At 36.0% G+C, this 23,306-nt stretch overlaps 1 protein-coding gene across 3 annotated transcripts in view; it reads left to right on the forward strand.

The window, feature by feature from the left end:
* Positions 1 to 2,153: 2,153 nt before the first annotated feature.
* Positions 2,154 to 23,306, forward strand: part of LOC145764770 (uncharacterized) — a 38,622-nt gene continuing 17,469 nt past the window's right edge. The window contains exons 1-4 of one of the 3 annotated variants that reach the window (XM_082576436.1): positions 2,154 to 2,345; positions 4,241 to 4,313; positions 4,985 to 5,108; positions 22,805 to 22,958. In XM_082576436.1, the coding sequence (XP_082432562.1) occupies positions 4,255 to 4,313; positions 4,985 to 5,108; positions 22,805 to 22,958 (337 nt within the window). In that variant the 5' untranslated portion in view covers positions 2,154 to 2,345; positions 4,241 to 4,254. Of the gene's footprint in view, positions 2,346 to 4,240; positions 4,314 to 4,984; positions 5,109 to 22,540; positions 22,607 to 22,804; positions 22,959 to 23,306 lie in introns of those variants that run through there. The other 2 variants (XM_082576438.1, XM_082576437.1) reach the window with 2 other exon arrangements.

Below are 23,306 nucleotides of genomic sequence, written 5' to 3' on the forward strand. Positions count from 1 at the left end.
AGCCTAAGAATGAAGGTATTAAAATTAGTGGACTACCGGTAAATACTCTGAACCATAAAACCTCTAACTTTGTACTGATACTTTTACCAGGTAATGTGTAGCATATCCCTCCAATGTTTAAAATTGAGGTTATAGATTGGGTTAAAGTTAAGGCAATTATTAGCTCTGTTCTTAACCTCATCCCTAACACTAGCCTTGACTCAACTCCGCACCTTGCCCATTTGCATTACCGGTATCCAAAACCTTTAGTAAAGTATACTACTGGTACATTATAGTACTACAACTGCAATACCCTATTTACTAACAGTTGCAAACTGGCAGATACTGTAAAGCATGGGAAAAAACAGCACAAGGCATTGTAAAATCTATTAACAAAGAGTTGATTAAAGCCTAACTTTTATTGATGAGATTGCTAACCTGATGAAATCTGGCTGACCATTCTGCTGTTGATATACCAAAACGACGTTGACCATAGGGAACTTTGTACAGTTTAATACCGCTACTAGAAGAACTTTTACATCCTGGCAAGCAACAATACCTTCCATTACTAGACTTACAAACTACACTCGATTCAGAAGCAGACATTTCAATCCAATCTGAAGTGCTGACTAAGAACATAAACCTAAAACAACAGTTAGCTGATGGTAGCTTAGTAGGCTAAAAGGTAATTAGCTTAAATAGCCTAGGCCTACAGAATTGAATTAACAAAACACAAGGTTTAGAAAAAAATTCACCAGTATTTGAATGGCACCTAAAATTCATTTTGACTCCATGAAAATGGGAGCAAGCAGTCAATTTGATTCCTTGCTTGCTTAACCTGGGCAGAGCCCAGTCTTATGCTTGTTTGCTTTATTGTTGTTTTTAATTGGATGGAATTTATTGGCATATAATGAAAGTATACAACCCAGCTTGATCCAAGACTTATTTGATGTTCCATTGAAGAGTTTTTCACGTATAAATCTTTCCACATTTGACTTTGTTTTTAAATTGCATACGGTATCATACCAAACTTGAAGATTATCTAAATATAGCATTACATGGTAGTTTCAGTACATTAAGACAGAGTGAGTATTAATATCTTATCTATATCTGCATCTGAAGTGGTTTAGATTTGTCCTAAGATTGTGGGCAAACATATTTAGAATAGTGAACTGCATATGATAACTCAGACATCTCCATTCCTAACCTTATACAAACCCCATTTTTAATCAGTGACTAGCGTGCTAACTAAAAGTGTAAACTTTAGACTAACTTAGTAGGATAAACTGATAATAAGAAAAAATGGCCTAGGCCTATTTAGCGGTAATCTGCAAATAAGAATTTAGCCTACTTAAAGTTAAAACAACCTGCAGTTGACATTACTCGGCTAAACCTACCTAGACTTTTGGCTACGAATTGCAAAGTTCCAACGTTCCACTTGAGGCGCTGTCTCAAATCCTAAGACACACCCTTGCATAGCAACGTCATTGAGCTTCCAGACTAGTAATATAGAGACTGTGGTGTAAACGCGAGCTGTTTGAGACAACACGCACGGAAATCGCAACGCAACAAAACCGCACGTAAAACGCACGTAGTCTAAACCCAGCTTTAATGTGTTGCATTGCAACAAACATTTACTTTGATTGTGTAGCTTTTGTGTCTGAAATTTTTTACTTTTTGTGTTGCTGGAGCCTGGAAGTTAATAGGATTCAGTATTCTGGATTCGATTCTGGATTCGGTTTAGTATTCCGGAATAATTCTAGAATAGTGAATTATTCTGAATTGCCCATCCCTAGGGTACGCACCACTGACCCAGTTGAATACAATTGTCAAATTTAAAACTTATATAGGCACTTCTCATCTTTTGCTTTGAAAGAGAAAAAGAAAAAAGTGCCTATATAGTGACGTCATGACCGGTCAAACAGTGTTTCAGATTAAAAGATCGAAGCCGGTCAAATAGCCACTGCCTATAAACAATGCACAATTTTCAACAGACAGGACATTTGTGATAGCAAAGTTTATTGCATTAAACTTATCTTTTGCTACCCAAAATATCTAATAAATTAAACACACAAAGGCTGGGGGTTACATAGCTGTTGTGCAGGTTCAGTACAAATATATTGCATTATTTTACAGCTAATTAAGATAGAATTACAACTTGTCTAGACGTCTCCTGTATGCACTACTTAGGGTGCAACCTATTTCGTACCCTGAAAAGATCGAGAGAAAAAATAGCACAAAGCCCAAGTCGCTGATTGTAGTTTCCGCATACAAACAAGAAACAAACTGAAAAGATCAAGAGAATATAATAAAGTGGAAGTCGCTGATCAGAGTAGCAGTCAACATTTGTTTACCACAAACCAAAGGTGGGTTTTCAATTTTAAGGTTTAATTTCATTTCTAATTTATTTATTATTTATATATATGATATTATAGTAATTGATGAACGCTTTATTTATATATATTTCTTTCCACACATTAATAGCCTAAACAATTAAACATCTTTGAAATTTTGCACAAAATAATCGTTTTGTAAGAGATATCATCGTCTACTGTACTGGATGCAACATATTTTGTACCCTGAATACTTCATACCCTCATTTCGAACCCTGAAAAAATTGAGAAAAAAAAGCCGAAGTCGCTGATTGCAGATCGATCGAAATAGGTTGCACCCTAATGTACTGCTAACAAGGTAAACAATAAGGTTCAACAAGTTTTTTGTTGTTTTTTAATATGTACAAGGTCATCAATAATTAACGTTACAAGAGATCCAATTCAAAAACTAGTAAAGGAGGCGAACGTGGCCTATGGTGCCATGTTCACAGTTCTCAAGAAGGATTTGAAGATGAGCCTATTCAAACACATGAAGAAACAGTTGCTAAATGCCAATACCATTGAGAAACGTCTCTCCAGAGCCAGACTTCTGCTCTCACACATTGTAGGAGAAGGCACGCTGCCAAACCTTGTGTTTAGCGATGAAAAGAAATTTGATGTCCAGCATCATTTCAACAGTCACAATGATCGTGTTTCATCAAGAGATGGTGATGTGGAACCCCGGGTAGTCGCTCAGAGACAAGGGGCGGCATCAGTGATGGTGTGGGCCACAGTCAACGTATCAGGAAAGAGTCCATTGATTTTTGTGGACCAAGTAGTGAAATTGAACCAAGAAAACTACTGAAATGATATTCTTGATGGTTCACTGTTGCCTTGGGCAAAGAAACACTTCAAAAAACGTAATTGGTCATTCAAACAAGATTTTGCCCCTTCACATGGAGCTAAGAGAACGCAAAACTGGCTTTTAGCCAATGTACCGTTCTTCATTTCCAAGGAAGAATGGCCTCATTCATCTCCAGACCTGAACTCCCTAGAGTTTGGCATCTGGTCTTACCTGGAGAGCAAGGCTTCGACTAAACACCACCAAAGTTTGGAAGCACTGAAGGCTAATCTGAAAATAGATAGAGCCAAAATACCTTAAACAGTTATTTGTGACTCTTGCAGGAATGCAGGTCTGTTTTGAAGCATCTCCAACTTGTTATCAATGCAAATGGCGGACACATTGAGTAAAACTTGTTTTTCCTAAATATATATGTACTTATTTGACAATAATATTACTGTATACATATATATGTTTATTATGATACTCAAAAATCGTCTACCATTTGTTAAATCTAGGCTACCGTAGCTACATTTGTTTGAAGTTATAACATCAATTATTATTGATGACCCTGTACTTTGTAGATACTGTACATTGTACATACGGTAGTGACTAAGCCATTTATATTTTCTGATCACTTACAACGTTTGTGAAGATTTTGAGTTTTACGCCTACATTGTTTTAATCTAAGAATGCACTTTATGATGAATGTAATAGTTGTCACTGTAGCAGTAAAACACAGTTTCGTATTTTTGTAGTTGTACTTTTAGTGAAATAAGATGAGCATAATTATAAAAGTAAATATGAGTTTTGCTTAGTGTACAGCATGCTAATGCTAACATTGAAACTTTTGAAACCAGCTAAATGTTCAGATAAATGCATTTTGTTAGATTGAAACTTTTGTGTAAATCTATTGTTTTTTTACCAACAAATTTTACTTTTAATGCTGGGAGAATTACTTGTGTTGACAATGTATATATATATATACCATTTTTTTCACAAAACATCAACAGCATTATTCCTAAATCACATTTTATCACAGTTTGCTTTTGACAAAATTTTAACCTTTTTGTGATTACCAATATTAATTTTTTACCTTTTTTTACAGACTTGCATGCAATCATGAGAAAGAAAGTTTATAAAAGTGATCATTTATGGGAAGTTTTTTCTAAGCTGAATAAGTAAGAAGCAACCTACAAATCAAGCTTGTTTTTCTACTTTTCAATTTCCTAGAGACATAATAAATTAATGCAATCAACTTTTTAGAAAGTTTAGCATGATGAATTAAAAAGTTTTGACAACAAACTAATTTGAATCATTTGTTATTGTATTATCAAGAATTTCACTTCCACAGATTCAAAGAGTTAAATCCTCTTCCGCTAATAAGTCACATCCGTACTGTAATAAGTTTGGTTGGAAAACTTGACAGTTTGTTGTCTGAGCAAATCCACAACGTGTTTAGTTTTTCAACTAAATGAATAGCCTAATGGGAAAAAACTTTTTCAAATAAACTGTGCTTATAAAGTGCCATACAATTCTTAATCAACCTGCAATCTTGCATTTCAAATATTATACAGTATAAATGTATAATATATATATATGTATTATATATATATAACTATACCGGTATATATATATATATATTTGTTGTATATCATATTGTATATGTTACGGTACATTAAAACTGACTAAATTTATAATAATCTTTTATTATATATTATATCATATGATACATATTACAAAAAACGTATGATAAATTTATATTTCAAACTGCCATCTAGCTGAGCAGCAAAGCTTATTAATATATATCTTTTAACTTGCTTATTAATTTCTGATGTCCTTTATCTTGAAGGGACAGAAAATCATCGCAAACGTACTGTGATGTCACATTAACTGCTGAATCAAGTAACTTTGAAACGCACAAATGCATTTTGGGAGCTTTTTCTTCATTTTATGACAAATTATTTACATCTGAAGTAAGTGAAATGATGCTTATTAAAGCAACAAGTATTTTTCATCAAGGATATTTAACTAATGCAAGCATTGGCAATTCTTCGCATATGACATGCCATACATAGAAAGATCATATTTTACTGTAACAGCAGAATGATAAGTGGATTTTAAGTGCTTGTTGCAATGACTGAAAAGCATGCAAAATGTGATTTCACAATGATTTAACAATATTAAATACATGCTTGCATCAGTACTGGATTATTTTGAAAATTAAATGTTAAAAACAATAATTGGTATGCTTGTCAGAAAATGAAAGTTCTGGAAAACACGCTTGGTCGCTAACCGTCTATTGTTTGTTGCCTTTTTAATGCTGATTTCCTGATTGTTTTTTGTGGTATATGTAAAGCGACAAATGCGCGTAACAGCTAAAAGGCCTCGAATGCCCGGAGGTGTAAATTATAATAAACATTCAAAAATATTTTAGGTTCTGACTGGTGAATTATGTAGCACTAGCATCATTCTTGCAATGATACAAAATGTAACATCTTACCTTTCTGTTTTCGTAGAAAATTTTCTCTTCAAATTGATTGATTGATTGTTATGGTTTGTTTTATGTCGCTTTACAACATCTATGGTCTTTTAGCGACAGTCATTATTATAATAGCTATTTAGCACAGTTAGAACACAACAGGGCATAGTGAAGGGTGCAATACGACACAACACAACATAATACGATACAGTAGTTTAAACACATCATTAGTGGAAAAGAAATTCTTGTAGGAGGTTAGGCCCACGAAAGTCAGGTACTTCTTTGGAATTGCACACTTGGTGTTACAAACTGAAACAAAATAAGGAAAGCCCAGCCAGCAAATCAATTGCCTTCCACACCGACTCAATGTCTAAAGACGCTGAATCAATGTAAAAAGCGATCGATCTCTGGCTGGGAGCAGACACGACACGGGTGCACTACAGCATAACATGGATGATTACAGTGATTAAAACAATAATTTAAATGAGCTTATTGCAGGAGTTTATAAAAGCCAGCAGATGTGTAGTAGTTGGACGATTTTCAGCAAAAGTTTTCACCGATATGTTTATTCCATGCTTGCTCAGATTTTGTTCAAGACACTTCCTTTGAGTTGCATATTTACTGCAATGAAATAGAAAATGATTCACAGTCTCAGGGGTCATACATGTGTCGCATAGTCCAGAAGTGTGGCATCCGATCTTGAAGAGGTGTTGGTTTAAACGGCAGTGACCGGTGATGAGTCTAAAAACGGTTGGATGGTCAGGCACTTTGTTTGTTCCTGCACTTTTGGTGTCAGGATATATAGATTTGTAGAGTTGGCCTGTGGTACTGTTTATATAATGATTATTCCATTTTTGCAGAGCTAGATCTTTGGTGAGGTTTTTGACTTCGCTTAGGCTGAGTTTTGTGTTTGCGGAGATGGGGGTAATGGCTGATGTTGGTATTGCTGGTATGGCTCCTGAAGCAAGTTTTGCTAAGAAATCAGCAGTTTCGTTTCCAGGAATGCCTACATGACTAGGAACCCATAAAAACTTTACTTTTGTTGTATTTGATATACATAATGTTGGAGTGAAGCAGAAGTATGTCATTGATTAAGCTGTGTTTTGTCCAAGTTGGATTTGAAATCGTCCGTAGTGCACTTAAGCAGTCGCTAATGATGACCGACTTACTTTGTTTGGTCTCTTTTACCCATATAAGTGCAGCCTTTATTGCAAACAGTTCGGCACTGAACACAGATGCGGATCTATTAATTGTGAAACAGCGTTTTATTCCATGGCGGTTTACAAAAAAGGAAGATCCGGTTTTCGTGTTGGTCTTGGATCCGTCTGTATATATGTTGAGAAATTCTGAGTAATTTTTTGTGAGGTGCTCAGCGACTATTCCAGAGATGGCATTTGGATGGTCAAGCTGCGAGGTTGTTTTCGTAGAAAATTTTCTCTTCAAATGTAACTAAATCTAGCTAGCTAATTTCACGCCAATAACTACTTTGCTGGTAGTCGAATTAACTTTGCTTGTGCTGCCTCGTCAGAAACTGTACGAACGCCATTTCTTCTTGTTTTGCAGTGAAGAGTAGATACTATCGTCATATCAAAAGAAACAAACTAAATCTCATTGCATTGCTTCGTTTTTAACGAAAGCACATGATCGAAGTCAAATCGCATCAGATCTTGCTATGCGCGCCAGGCCAAAGACACGTGCGTCATGTCGGCAAGGGTTGCCAGATTGGACTTTTTAAGGCCAGATTCCACCAATGTTTTTTTAGATTCTGTTGGCCTTAGAAATTATACATTTGGCCTTTTTCTAGATTTTGCCTTAAATTTAGCCTTTTTTACAATTAAATACTCTTTAAAATGCATAATAATCAATATTTCTCAATATTATAATAAAATCAAATATAGTTATTACTATTTGAAGCCTTTACAAATTGTTTCACCTAACGGATCATCAGAAGGTCTTATTCAAATAGAATCTATTTTAAATAAATTAAATTCTATTTGAATAAGACCTTCTGATGATCCGTTAGGTGAAACAATTTGTAAAGGCTTCAGATAGTAATAACTATATTTGATTTAATTTGCTCTGCTTTGCCTTTTTGCTTAGCATTGAGCACTTTTTGTAGTATTAATAGTTTTCATTGTTTCAATATTATAATATATTATTATTACTTCTTAAGGCCAATCTTGTTTATACTTGTTTAATACTCGTAATAGAGATGTGCCCAACTTTTATTTTTCTAGTAACTATTATTAACCGTTGCTTTGAAAATCTTAACTGCTACTTTTAACTGTTACTTTATGACAGGTAAAGAAATTAAAGAACAACATCTAGAAAACAGAAAAAGGCTACAGTAAACCTCAGACAACTGAAAAGATAACGTGTGACTAAAAAGAAAAGTCACAAGTCATGTATTATTTTCAATAGAAACAGATAAATATCAGTTTGGGTTTTTTTTTGTATTAATTTGGCTTTAAGACCTTTTCATAATCTGGCAACCATAGGCGCCGACTTTTCAAAAAACCTTGGGGGGCGAGAAAGGTGATGACATCATGACCATAACGCTACTTTACTCAATAAGTAGTCTTTGATTAAGCTTACCATCTTGTTTATATTGACACCTAGGTTGCAAACCGAATTTATTACAACCGCTGCTTGAAACGATTAGTTTTACGCATACAGTACGCCTAGTCGTAATAATTTTGATATTATTAGCTCATAATTAGAACAGCTGGAAAACAAGCCGATTCATTTCCTTTTCGTGCGAGTGAATAACAACGATCAAGACAGTGAAGTTATCGAAATAAAACGCAAAACAATCATGATTTCAAGCAGAGTGGAAACCCGCTATCAGTTTTATTAACCTCGTATCGCACGTTTTGCTAATTACTTTCCTTCAAAGCGTTAACAACGGCGAAGTGTTTTCTCTTCTGTTTTTTATCGAAAGTCTTTATAGTCTTTTATCGAATACCGTATATACTCGAATATGGATCGAGATTTTCACAAATGGTTTTCATCTCAAAAAGACAGGTTCAACTTATACACGGGACAAGCTGTTGTCCCCAGCTCGGCAGTTTTCAAAATTAACGCATTTTTGCAGCGGCAAAATCATTGCCGACGTAGGTTACAGAAGGTGAAATGGCGTCGGCCAAAGTAAAAGTTTTGAATACGTTTATTTGCAAAGATTCAAACTTAACTTTCAAATTTAATGATTTCTTGTCAATTCTAAACTTTTTGCACTTGTTGAGCAATATGCAAAGCTCAGTAGACAAAACAGCAAAAAGAGCTGTTTTAAGAGATCAATTTTTTTATTTTTGCGTGTACTATATAATCGTTCTTATTACGTAACATTCCATGATCATTAAAGTCGATGTCAAACCTTAGCGGCCGCATAAAACAATGATGTCAGGTTGGCTAGGTGATAATAGAGGTAAGAGACGTGAATGCAGGCAATATCTGCGACCAAGACCATTAAACACCTTTTGTTTTATCGGTTTTCAATTTAATTCTCACACATTGCGAACAAAGCAATGCGTTCTGTTGAATCATAATTGATCTCACAGCCGGGCGACCTCGTTGAAAATAGCTCGTCTAATTTAGCTGGTTTACGTAATACTGCAGTGAATAGTTACGTGACTATTCCAGCAGCGTAAGTTACTCTACACTCTACTTTGAAATTTCCATACGGTATGATTTCCAAGCTGTATTCATGTAATTGTTCGGTGTGTCGTAGTTTCAACTCGATAAAGTTTGCTAAAATCGATTTCATGTTTGAAGTCACAAAAAATCTAACGGACGTTTGAATAACTCGTAAAATGAGAATAAACATTTAACCTCGCATTCGCTTTTTCGCTACCACGCGTTTTGACTTTGAAGTTGGTCCTCACGCGCGGAAGATAAGCAGTGTGTGACTGTGAGCGTGCGTGCGGTGCGCATCTCAGTAGTAATTCACGTTCCAGAGAAAGCCATGTGATCAGCTGTTGTTTTGCGGGCAAGAGTAACGCAGGCTGTTTTTCGCTTTCGGCATTCTCTAAGTCCGTTAAAATGATCTAAATCTCTCACGAAGTATTTTATCTTTGAAACATCACTTGTAAAAGATTTTTGTTGCCCCTCAACCATAAATTTACGGGGGGCGCCGCCCCCCGGGAGTCGGCGCGTATGCTGGCAACCCTGATGTCGGTTACTATGCTTGTAGGACAGCATCTTCCAGGGACGGCGGAACGATTTTTGACTGGGGGCAGGGTTATAAAAATGGCACTTTTGTTGCTGAAAGGCCAATTTTTTATTAAGTTTTGAGATATATATCTCGGTAACCGGTTTTACGTGAATAGCCTTTACAAATATGCGAAACCAGGGGCGGCGGAACGATTTTTGACTGGGGGCAGGGTTATAAAAAATGGCACTTTTGTTGCTGAAGGGCCAATTTTTTATTAAGTTTTACGATATATATTTCGGTAACCGGCCTTACGTCAAGAGCCTCTACAAGTATGCGAAACCAGGGGCGGCGGAACGATTTTTGACTGGGGGCAGGGTTATAAAAAATGGCACTTTTGTTGCTGAAAGGCCAATTTTTTATTAAGTTTTAAGATAAGATATAGCAAAAAAAAGTAAAAGGGCACCATTGCCCCCATCCACAGAAGAATTGAGGGCCAGGGGGCATCTGCCCCCGCCTGCCCCCCCCGCTTCCGGCGCCCCTGTGCGAAACTACCAGGAATAACCTATTAAGGCTTTGTCATCATTGCCCCCCCATCCACAGAAGAATTGAGGGCCATGGGGGCATCCGCCCTCGCCTGCCCCCCGCTTCCGGCGCCCCTGTGCGAAACTACCAGGAATAATCTGTAGGCACATCCAAACCTATTAACACTTTAGCTGCCAGCGTTTTGAAAAAGTGAGAGGAGTTCTCCTTTTTCTCTGGTTGCCATGGTAATGAAAAAATGGGTTGCCAAACTATTGAAACGCACTTTGAAATTTTGGAGCAAATCAGTGTTGCAATTGATCGTCGAAATGACCATTGCATTTACAAGCGCGCCAGTCAGCAAAACAGTTTTTTTTTTGCATCGAATCAACCTGTTCAGACGTGAAATCAATGTAAAAAAAAAAAACGATAGACCGAGTGATTCAACGTATTCAAACATTGAATCAATGTAAATACGAACTGTTAGGCTAATTCGGATCTTTGAACAAATCGAATGGCTTTTGTAAATATTTCTCAGTTGCAACTTATACCTGATCAGCAAAAGTTCCTTTTTTACACGATTTCAACGTCTGGCGACGATGAAACGATGTAAAAATGACAATTTATGCTGGCCGGTAGCTAGGCTACTGTACGGTAGGCTACCGAAGTTTAGCTTAACCAACTAGGCGATTGCAAGCATATTTCCTTTCGATGAAACCTATAGGCTACCACGTTTGGTTTGCCTTTACATTACATTCAAAAGTTTTGTTGACATCATAGCATAGTCATAGCCTATATTCATAAGAAAATGCTTGCTTGGATTTTTTTAGCGACTAGGGTTAGATAGCCTACAGGACTTCTAGCTAGTACCAGTAAGCAGTCTAGTCTAGTGACTTTAAATGAATAGGTAAATTAGTCTAAACCTTAAAAAATAATAGAATATTTGTTTGTTTGTTTATCTTTATCCTGCATTGCGGGAAAGCGGACTTGAGCGCTATGCATCGGTGTACGCCTTCCGACATACACCTGACCTACGCTGCAGCCGACAGCAATGTCTGTTTCCGGTTGTCTACTCTACTTATGACTTAAATTTGGTACTACCCATTACTCGAAAATCGATCACTAGGTAGAGGCAATTATCGTAAAGTTTCTTGCCCAGAGAAACAACAGCAAGTGCGAGTGGCTGGAGTCGAACATGCAGGCTCTCGACTGCGAGCCCAACGCGCTAACCACTCGGCCACAGCTGCCGACTAATTTCAATGACCGAATTTCAATTACCTTGCTGCATAAAAAGTAAGCTCTTTTACATGACCTATGTGCATTGATCAATATACTAGTAGCCTGGCATCATTATCCCAGTCTAAGAATTTCTAGACCTCAAAGTCATTGCTGAATTTCAAGCTTTGTTCACACTGATTGGTGTTTTGACTTTTATTTAATTTTAAGAATTTGGCGGGGAAATGGGTTAAAAATCGTTTTTTTTTGGTTTAAAATTGAAGCAACCTGTCAAGCCCCCAGACTGGCAACACATTAGGATTTTTGGGGCATTGTGACATCACGTGAAGTTAAATTACATCACAATTGCACGAGCTAACTCGCTTCCAGCAGCAGAACTGTTAAGGCTTCTGTCATCATTGCCCCACCCATCCACAGAAGAATTGGGGGCCAGGGGGCATCTGCTCCCGCCGCTACTGAATTGGATCATTGTCATTGGGGCCCACAAAGCATGTTCCGCACAGGGCCTGAAATACCCTAAGACCGGCACTGCTTGAGCGTTCCGACGTCCCTAAGCTCTGTGTGCCGTTATTCATTCATTCGATTGTGCAAGAGATGATGTAAACCTATTTATTTTAGTGGTTTTCGCGCAATGAAATTCCACGTGCGCATTACCGTAATAAGCGTCGCGCATTAATATTTTTGAGTGAAAATGCGCGTAGTGAGTCTTTAATTACGTGCTTAAAAACCCGAACCGGAAGTGCCGTAATTTTTTGGGAGTACATACCCAAGATGTTAGGCTAGCTACAGGATAAAAATTACTTGAAATGCGCAAGAACTATTTAAGCTACATTAAAGTTTCTTCAAATTTCCACGCATTTGTCGCTTTACCTTACCTCTTTATTTCGGAATGGCTCGTTTCAGAGAATCGGCTTCTTCGGATTCAGCCTTTTTCGGAGAAGGTTCTTTTTGGAGATTTTTAGAGAATTTTGCATTTTATTCCACAATAAATTGAAATTTAGCAAAAAATAAAAAGAGAATTAAATTTATTTTTGAACTATTTAAATTAAAATGCTTATGCATACAGATAGTCTTTACAACAATCCAATCCATCAATGCATTAGTATATACATCAAAATTAGATGAACATCAGTTGTTGCTTTTCGCTTTTCTTTGAGATTGCATGGTGCATACTGGATGTGTATATATCTTATTGGACGCAGATTGGACATATATATGTGTCTAAATGCCACTTGCACTATGAGACAACAAATGTTCTTTCTCCTGATCGAAACATGACAGCTTGTTTTCTGACTATTTATATCAAGTACTGTGATATGTTTTTCACCTCTCTTCTTTTATCCCGCATCTACATGAGTTTAAAATATAAGTTGGGTCATTTCAGCCCAACTCAACCAGTGCTTCCATGGGTATTTCGGATGAAAATTCCAAGCAGCTTAGATTTTATGGTAGGAGTGGGCTATACATGGGTCAAAATTACTTTTTTGTTATTTTTTACTGGGGACAGTTTTTTTCTATTCCATTCAACCTATCTCAACACAAAATGACAAAATTTTTGATCTTGTATCCAAGAAAAAAGTGTGCAGGGCAAAAATCCAAAATGGCCGCTATTTTCCATAAAAAAAATCACATTTTCAGCCGTAACTTTGCTATTTTAGGGTTGTTTTCACTGGTTCTGGTGTCTAACCCCATGTTTGTGGGGTCAGGCAATCTGTTTGTGCATGTCAGAAAAGTCACTGACGATTGGAGGTTGACTTGATACTAATTTTTACCAATTTATTGTTTTTTTTTCACCTTTATTGGGTTATTTCTTTAAACACAGTTTCAATTTCAGGGGCATTGTTTAAAATGTAACATGGTTTTCTCCGAGAAAAGACCCAAGTTCCTGAAACTGTCACAGGGACAATCTGTTGCTTCATAGTGTCCTGAATGTCATCAGTGCCAGGTGGCCGCTGCCAAGTTTCGTCTCCTATGCCAGCTCGAAATGATCCACTCGAAATGTTGTATCCCTATTATCGTCAAGGTAAAACCCAACGTACCATCTTTTGTTTTCTCCCACATCGCATATGACGGCAAGTGACTGGTTTGGCTGGAACACCAGGCCTTCCTTATACTGACCCTCTGCCTCTTTAGCTCCTGGGTAAGTGTTTGCACTACTTCCTCTTGGGCAAGTCTTTGTCAACTTGACCAAGCTATGTAACCCATGGTCTCAGATTTTGATGAAATTTTGACACTTTGTAGAGCAAGTCATTCTAGGGAAAATTACACCAATCTCAGCAAAATCGGTTCAGCGGTTTTCGAGATATGGCCATTTGAAAATGAGGTGTTTTTGCGTTCGCTCAAGCATGGAATTAGTGAAAGGTGGGTACAACAAATTTTAAACGTAAATAAAACATACACCATTAATGTTACAAACTTCAAATTTTGTGAGAATTTAAGTTTGGTTAAAGTCAACACATTTACAAACTTTCAACAATTTTGGTCATGGTTGAATGATTTTGAAGACAAGTTAATATTGTTGTGAAACTGAAATCAATCAACCATGACGTAACTTCCAAGCACTATACTGAAAAAGGCCCCTCTTCAATTTTTTCGAGTAATACATCATATGAAAGGTCTTGACTTCCCCTATTCAGTGAAACAAAGATATCTTTGTGTATTTGAGAAAATCTAGGTGTAGTAAGTTGAAATGTACCATATACACAAAGTGGCTAAATGGATTATTTTTATAATTGTTCAACAGTGCTTTGCTTCCCTTTTTTCCAATTATGCACAAAATATTAGTAGGCACAATACATTAGTAGGCATAATAGGTAAGTTGAAAGCTTTGAATATCTTGATTAGTCAGTTAACCATACTATGACTACTGAAAATCAAAGCAAAGATTATTGAAATTCAATGTGTAAAATGTTTCACTTGAAACTGGTTTTTAATGATTGTATAATGTACATATGTGGTTTAATGATCGAAGGAAATAAACCAAGAATACTAATAGAGAAGTGACTCTTTTTACCTGGTCCAAAGATGCAATTTAATCAACAAAAAAGGTTATCATGCTTTGAGAAATTTTAAGAAAAATATATTAAGAAAAATATTTAAGAAAAATATATCACAAAATTCGTCAGCAAAGGATAATTAATTACGATATATATTTAACTCTCATTGCAGTGTTGAACCATGATAACTGTTGAGCTGCTTTTCAATTTATATTCCCAATTTAAATAATTAGGTCAAACTGGATATTAATGTATATATATATATAATATATTCCAAAGCATATGTGTGACAGAAATTAATTATTTATTAGCTGATCTCCAATAAGTTTGAATTTGTTGCAAACATTGCATGGAAAATTGGTATTGGCCTCGAGTAGTTGCAAGGGTTGGACTATCTACAACACACAAAACATGTTCAAAAGGGATCCAACATTTGTCTTTGTTTCTTGGCCAATGAAAAGATGTCACCATTTTCTGTGTCAACTTCCAACTTTCAACTTATTTGACATGAAAGAGTATTGATATAAGTATAAAATATGTGAATTTCAGTTCTTAATTTTTATAGTAATAAAAGGTTTCTGCAGACTCTTAACCTCAGTTCTGGCTTCTCGGTGATGGGAATTGCTAATCATAAATAATTGTAGGATCCATGCGAGAGGATTCAACCAAACGTATAATAATCAATAAAAAATCACCAGGTTTGGTAACTACAAAAATTTATTGGTAGAGCTTTCGCCACTTAATTTTTATACCCATTTTTTTATAGGCCCCTAAAGTTTGGCCTCCGAAAAATGCATGTAGCAAATTGAAACCTTTATAATCATATCAAGAAGTTCTCTGTCAACTTTTTAATTTACATTTTTGGATTCCTTGGATCTTAAAATGTCTGTCTAGCAATTTTCAGCCACTTTGTTTGATCACAGGTTAAGAAATTAGAAATATAATAAGAAATTGGACAAAATCACTGAAGCGGAACATGCAAAAATGGTGATTTTTCTAATGACCATAACTCTACTAATATTTAAAATTTTCCAAAATTTTTTTTTGCATTCGTAATATTTCTTTGACATCTACAAGTATGCCAAATTTCAATAAAACCTATGACATGTGGTGTAACCCATTTGCTCATTTGGCATAGACTGACCCAGCAGCTACTTCCTGATAGAGTGCCTTTGAAGTTTTTTATTGGTTTAGCTGAAAGCAGGACAATTTCATACAGTTTGTAGTCTGCTGATGCTCAAAACAAAAACCACGAAATAGGTTTAAAAACGTGGGTAATTTTGTCAAACTATATCATCCCTCTACAAGTGAAAGTTAACCCTACTTATTATTGCTTAAACAGATTGCCTGATCCCACAAACATGGGGTAAGACACCACAATCAGGTAAAAATACCCCAAAATGACCAAATTATGGCTAAAAACGTGATTTTTTAGGGAAAATGGCGGCCATTTTGAATTTTTGCTCTGCACACTTTTTTCTTGGAACTTAGACCAAAACTTTTGTCATTTTATGTTTAGATAGGTTAAATGAAACACAAAAAACTGTCCCTAAAGCAAAACTAAAAATTGCCTATTTATAGCCCACTGCTATTTATGGCCGTTTAAACTTTACGGGTCTCATTCCTTTTTCGTAACAGTGGACCGCCGCGTTCATTTTCAATGGTTTTTGAAGGCACATATCTTCATTTCTATGCATGCAATATGCCTGAAAATTGGTATTATGGGTATTTCTGGGCTGCTCTTTCAGAATCTGCTGTCATAAGTGGACTAGGATGTGTTGATAAAAAGTTACAGGCATCTCAAAACTGGATTTTTGTTGGTCAAAATGTAAATTTTTCACATTTTGACCATTAGCTGTGAGTCCCCCTTCTTGGCCAACATCACCAAATTTGTGTAATTTAGGCAATAAGCATTGTGTAGTAGCAATAGAAGCAAAATGTCTTGATACAAACAGGAAATAATGGTTTTAGAGGCTACTGAAAATGTTCACCACTTAAAAAATACCCCCCTTGGGCCCCCTTTTCCTGGAGTGTGGATAATCATGTAGATGGTACCCCAGAGTGATGAAACTTTCACCACTTAAAGATACATGTCTTGGCTATGCCTGATATAAATTAGAACATCTCAACTCAACTCCTTCCTATATTACTCAGCTATTGAAAAGAAGCAGTTTTCCTGTACTCGACTTCTATATTTTTAGGGTCATTCCATATCAAAACAGCCAATATGAAGATATCTTGTATAATGGTACTTCTCAGATTTTGCTTAAAAGTTGTCATACTATGCCTTAGGCTACCAAACGAAAGAATCCTAGATCAACATTTCAAACGGTTTTCCTATGGCTGTTTGAATTTTGGGTGCTACCGACTTGGGGGGTAGAAATTTCAGCCATTTTCAGAGCCCCATAACTTTTGTTGTAATTGTGTTAGAAGATTAAAAATTGCTGAGCTAGTTTATTATAAACTATACCACACAATTAAACAGTAGAAAACAACATCTCTTGATGCATAAATGTTAAGTAGGTCATCAAAATCCTGCTTTTTTGCCTCGTATAAGTGTTTTTTTTTCAATTTTCAAATGCTTCTACTACCCAAACCAATCAAAATATTTCTCTAAAACCTAATTATTTGTAATATTGGGAAACTTTTCTTCTGCCGACTTGAATTTGGGAGTTGTGGTGCCATTAACAGAGATCTTATGGTGGTTTGCAAACCCTATCAGGCAGAAATGGCCCTTTTTACCCCTATGTTTAGAGCCCCAAATGACCACGTGGGCGTTTTATGGTCATGCTGAAAGTTATACCAGACAAACACATACATTTATTCTTTCATTTCATGAAATAAAATCTTTGATTATCAAACTTCTTCACTATAAATTTTATGTCTTTAAAACGTAACATTTTGGTCATTTTTGGCAAATAATTTCAAGTCCGTAATGTAGGTCAGAGAAAATTCAACAATGATTTATCATGAAAACAGTGAAAACAATTAGATTTTATCTAAATTTTATCTCCACATCATAGCTTATTGATAGCAGGTGGGTACTTTTTCATAAGGTGAGAAGGGTGAAAGCATCATTTTGAACAAAAATTAATGGAAAGCAGTGTCAGCATTCCAATGTTTATGATCTCTAAGCATAGTAGGCCTATCTAATTGTTTTCACTTTTCCTATCTATATGGTGCCGCGTGATTGCGCAATCTTTAAATCCCGTGTGCTACACCTACATGTTGTCGAAATCAGCTGAAATTTTGCAGGTGAGTTTGTATCACCCATCCACAGAGTATGCTAAAAGAAGAGCTGATTTGAGTAACATAACGGCACCAGCCACACCCTACCACTTAACACTTACGCATCAAGAGATGTTGTTTTCTACTATTTAATTGTGTGGTATAGTTTATAATGAACTAGCACAGCAATTTTTAGTCCTTTAACACAATTACAATAAAAGTTATGGGTCTCTGAAAATGGCTGAAATTTCTATTTGCTACCCCCCCCCCCCCCCCCCCCTAAGTCGGTAGCGCCCGAAATTCAAATAGCCGCCATAGGAAAACCGTTTGAAATGTTGATCTAGGATTTTTTCGTTTGGTAGCCTAAGGCATAGTATGACAACTTTTAAGCAAAATCTGAGAAGTACCATATACAAGATATCTTCATATTGGCTGTTTTGGTATGGAATGACCCTAAAAATATACAGGCCGAGTACAGGAAAACTGCTTCTTTTCAATAGCTGAGTAATATAGGAAGGAGTTGAGTTGAGATGTTCTAATTTATATCAGGCATAGCTAAGACATGTATCTTTAAATAGTGAAAGTTTTATCACTCTGGGGTACCATCTACATGATTATCTACACCCCCGAAAAAGGGGGGCCCAAGGGGGGTATTTTTTAAGTGGTGACCATTTTCAGTAGCCTCTAAAACCATTATTCCCTGTTTGTATCGAGACATTTTGCTTCTATTGCTTCTACACAATGCTTATTGCCTAAATTACACAAATTTGGTGATGTTGGCCAAGAAGGGGGACTCACAGCTGATGGTCAAAATGTGAAAAATTTACATTTTGACCAACAAAAATCCAGTTTTGAGATACCTGTAACTTTTTATCAACACATCCTAGTCCAATTATGACAGCAGATTCTGAAAGAGCAGCCCAGAAATACTCATAATACAGCCGATTTTCAGGCATATTGCATGCATAGAAATGAAGATATGTGCCTTCAAAAACCATTGAAAATGAATGCGGCGGTCCACTGTTAATGAAAAAGGGATGAGGCCCGTAAAGTTTAAACGGCCATAAAATCTAAGCTGCTTGGAATTTTCATCTGAAACTTGGGGATTTTTCATTGCTCTCATAGATGTACGTTTGGTGCAATTTTGAGCAAAATCTGACACGGTACCCATGGAACTTTTATTAATGTTGGTTGAGTTGGGCTGGAATGACCCAGTTACTGTTATCTAAATTTATTTTTTAGTTAAAAAATTGCACAAAAGTTACTTATTTGCATAATTACGGGCAGTTTCCTGTGTGACAGTACGTATCGTATGCTATTATCAGGTATCAAAAGTGAGAAAAACTAACTGGTAAAGGTGATCAGGTACTATGACACTTCCTCAAATGGGCGATCAACCTAACACAGAAAGCAATCATTAAGAAAATAAATCAATAGTTTTTTTTCAAGTCTAAACCTTAAACCATTTGACCAGGTTAACACTCACAATAGTATTTCAAAAATTTTCTTAATATAATTTATGTTGTGGAACCGGTTTTCTTCCTATAGGATTCATCAGCACAACTGGATCGAAACGAAAAAAATTACAGAAGATTACTATCAGCACAACTAGCCCAAAAAAAACGCAAATTTACATGTTAAATAAATAAAAAAATAAAAGTCACTGAATGTCCAAAACCTTCATATCCTTGCTATGATATGAATATGATATGATATGCAGGCCTCGAAATTCACGGCGGACACCGCGGACATGTCCGCCGTCACAGCATGTGATGTCCGCGGGAAGTACCATCTAGATCGGTCATATTTGTCCGCCGAGAAATAACACAGGAACTAGCGATACAAATCGTCATTGCATAGCACGAACAATTGTTCCGAGAATATAATTTCCCGCGCATTCTAGCGCGCATCTACAAAATGTGAATATTGTATCCTTAGCTTCCATTCAAGGGGGAAAACTTTCGGTATTTACGTTACTTCAACGATTGAATGACATTGAATCAGCGTAACAAAGGTGAATTCTTCGCTAAGAATCGATGGGAGTAAGGGCACTTCTACACGAATCAGCGCAACTTAGTTCAAGTTTTACGTCACAATGTCTGACTTTGATCTTCGAGTAATATTGATAAGGCAAGGTTGGTTACAAAATTAGATTATACGAGTAGGCTATTACAGCAAGATGCAACAAAATTTGTTAAGTTTTGGTATTACAGTAAGAAAGAAAAACCCCAAGGAAAATTCACTTTCGCTCACATGACACGCAAAAATAAACTTAAAGAAAAGAGCCTGTGAAACTTTGCACAGCAGAAAATAGTAGCGTTAGTATAGAAGCTTTCCGACTCGTGCCCAGAGCATTGTGACGCAAGAAGCCACAGGACCTTGTTTGGTAGAAGTTAACCCTTTAATGCCCGGACTACTTTCTACAAACGAAAAAAATTTTTTTTTTGTTTTTTAGTGACATTTGTGACCCAATAAATCCATTTTTATCAAAAATTTTATTTTTTGTGTTTTAAATAAAAAAATTAAAAATGTTGCCAAATGGCTACATTGGGCATACAGAGTGCGCAAATATGAAAATTCGTAGATGCAAATTATCCTGTAAATTCGATCGCTGAAGGTCAAAAACCGAAGAAGAAATGTTATATGCATTTTACAAAGAGTAACCAGAAAACTAAAATGGCTTTAAGATTCTTTGGCAGGCTATTTGCAATTTATATTATATTCCTCCGGAGGAATTTGCTGACATTTCGATTACAGATGCTCTATCAAGGGATTCACTTCGATTGTCATAGCCTTCCTCGTCTCTTTTCTTCATATCTGTGTTATCATTGAAGTGCATGCAACAGCGTTTCAAATCTGTTGCGTGGCATTCAGTCAGCTATTAGAGAGTATCTCGTTCGTCTTTCCCATTACATCCTTCTCGAAGGCATCTTTACAATACTGATGTGTAGGAGGAGCACTCCTATAAGCTTTTCATTTCAGCAATAGATGTAGTCAAGACATGTCCGTCTTTTTGATGAGCGTAGAGTTTTGATTCACGGACAATATTTCCAAACAGCTCGTCATCAAAAAACTCTAAAAAATACTCCAAAGAGGTTTCATATTCAGATAGAGTATACCCTTGATCCTCCCACTGAACATCCAAACTGGGTTTAAATACCTCTTTCTTCCACGTACTCTGGCGTTTTGTGGTTTTACTGGTTGAGCGTTTTGTCGGTTGAACCTCTTTCACACTTTTCTCAACCACTTCAACTTGTGGCTGTCTTGTAGTAGAAGGCGCCGAAGATAACCTTGATGAAGAACTGAAGAAGTAGGCATTCCGCATCTTCATCGGACTCATCCTCTTACTCTGAAATGTCACCAGCGGGCACAACTATCGCAATATCCCATTCAACACCAAATCTACATTATTTTCATCAATTGTAGATAATTCAGGCAGCGTTACAGTAAAGAACGTATCTGCATAAAAAGTAAAAAAAAATCAGAAATTTATTCTATTCCATCGAATTTGGACTCTTTCTACGCCCAATGTAGCCATTTGGCTACATCAAAATTTCGGGTAACATAACTAAGATTAAAAACATTAACTTCAAAATTAAAGTATTTAGTCTAGTTATTTGTTGATATGACTTTGTGAAAACACACAAAAGTGCAATAATTTCTTCAAATAAACAAATCTGCAGTGCTCTGAAGCTGCCTCATTTTCTGACTATTTCAACTTTTCAATGGTCACCTCATCACCATGCTTTCTTCGGAAGGGAATTGTGGGTAATTAGTGTTTCCAATAAATTTCTTTGCTATTATTGTCTTCACAAGAGATAGAATGGTGGATTAAACCATGACAAGGAAACTTATTTGTTTTTAAAAAAGTTACAGGGGCCCCTCAATTAAGATGTGCCAATTGGCTACACTGGGCATTAAAGGGTTAATTAGTTGTGCAACGTATTGAGCAGCTACACGGCGCTTTGACTTTTCAAGCGCTCGCAGTTGGCCTGATGAAAGCCTTTCAGAGCGACTTTGCTGAAATTTTTAAAAGCCTTCAAAACCGTAGCTATAGTTCTCAAATGGCGAAGAATTATCAAGATAAAGTAATTAAGCATGACGATCGACGCTAAAACTGGTGTGTCCGCCGTGAGACTTAATTTGTCCGCCGAGATAGCTGCTCAGACCGGACACGTTTGTCCGCCGTCAACAAAATCGAATTTCGAGGCCTGGATATGAATATATATGAATATATGATAGGATATGAAGGTTTTGGACATTCAGTGACTTTTATTTTTTTATTTATTTAACATGTAAATTTGCGTTTTTTTTGGGCTAGTTGTGCTGATAGTAATCTTCTGTAATTTTTTCGTTTCGATCCAGTTGTGCTGATGAATCCTATAGGAAGAAAACCGGTTCCACAACATAAATTATATTAAGAAAATTTTTGAAATACTATTGTGAGTGTTAACCTGGTCAAATGGTTTAAGGTTTAGACTTGAAAAAAAACTATTGATTTATTTTCTATTATCAGGTAGGTTATAAAAACACCTTAATCTTAATGTCAAGCAACAGTAAGCAAGATTGTTAAATCTAACTTTTAAATTGGGTGATCATTTATTTCTCTATTTTAAGCTAATTCCTTTCAATATACATAGCCTATGTGCCGCTGCGATTTTACCATTCTCTGAAAAAGGCTGTCTCTGAATAGGGATTTCTCTGAATCGGATTCTCCCAATAGTGGCAGACCGCTTTACTTAGTGGCTTGTTTGTTCGATAGTTCATGGTTTACGTATGAATTGCTTAAGCTAGTTTGTAACACAATAGCTAAAGACGAAACCAGGAAATGTGCACAAACCAGCAACCAAACTCATGTTTTATGTAGGTTTTCTGTTTTCAAGTTACAAATTACGTAACCTTAGTTTATATGGAATTGGCTTTCACTGACGATAATTGAAAACAACAAATCAACAATGCTATAATTTAGTTGTCAGCTTCATGTAACGTGTATTTTATATGTTCTGGTGAGAGATAAGAAACAACGCATTGCCATGTTTTGCATTAATAACAATTTTTCAGATGAAGGAAAAATATGAAAACAAGGCCAACATTCAAGAGGTCAGTCGAGAAACCATGGAAATTGTACTCAATTTTATATACACCTGTGACGTAGAAATAACCAGTGACAATGTTTATGATTTGTTGGAAGCTTCAAATTATATGGAGATTCCATGTAAGTAATGATATTATTGTCAATTCTCATGTGTGATTGCAAAGCTGTCTTGACAAGTTATATACAGGGTGATTGAAAAGTAACTCCCTATTTTAAAATAAATACAATTTATTCAAATGCTATATCATGTTTCACAATTTTTGTGTATATATTACTTAATGTATGGCAATTTAATTTATGTTCTTGTTTTCCTTTCAGATTTGTTTAAATATTGTTCAATTTCAATCTTTTCAAATTTATTTTATTTCAAAACCCTACAAAAATGGCTGGACGTCTTACTCTACAGGAACGTTGGCTTGGCTTGAATGTTGGCTTGGTTTAGAGATTGGCCCAACCTCTTTAAAAATA

The sequence above is a fragment of the Aplidium turbinatum genome, chromosome 2 (assembly GCF_918807975.1).
Source record: "Aplidium turbinatum chromosome 2, kaAplTurb1.1, whole genome shotgun sequence".
In the NCBI taxonomy this organism is placed as follows: Eukaryota; Metazoa; Chordata; class Ascidiacea; order Aplousobranchia; family Polyclinidae; genus Aplidium; species Aplidium turbinatum.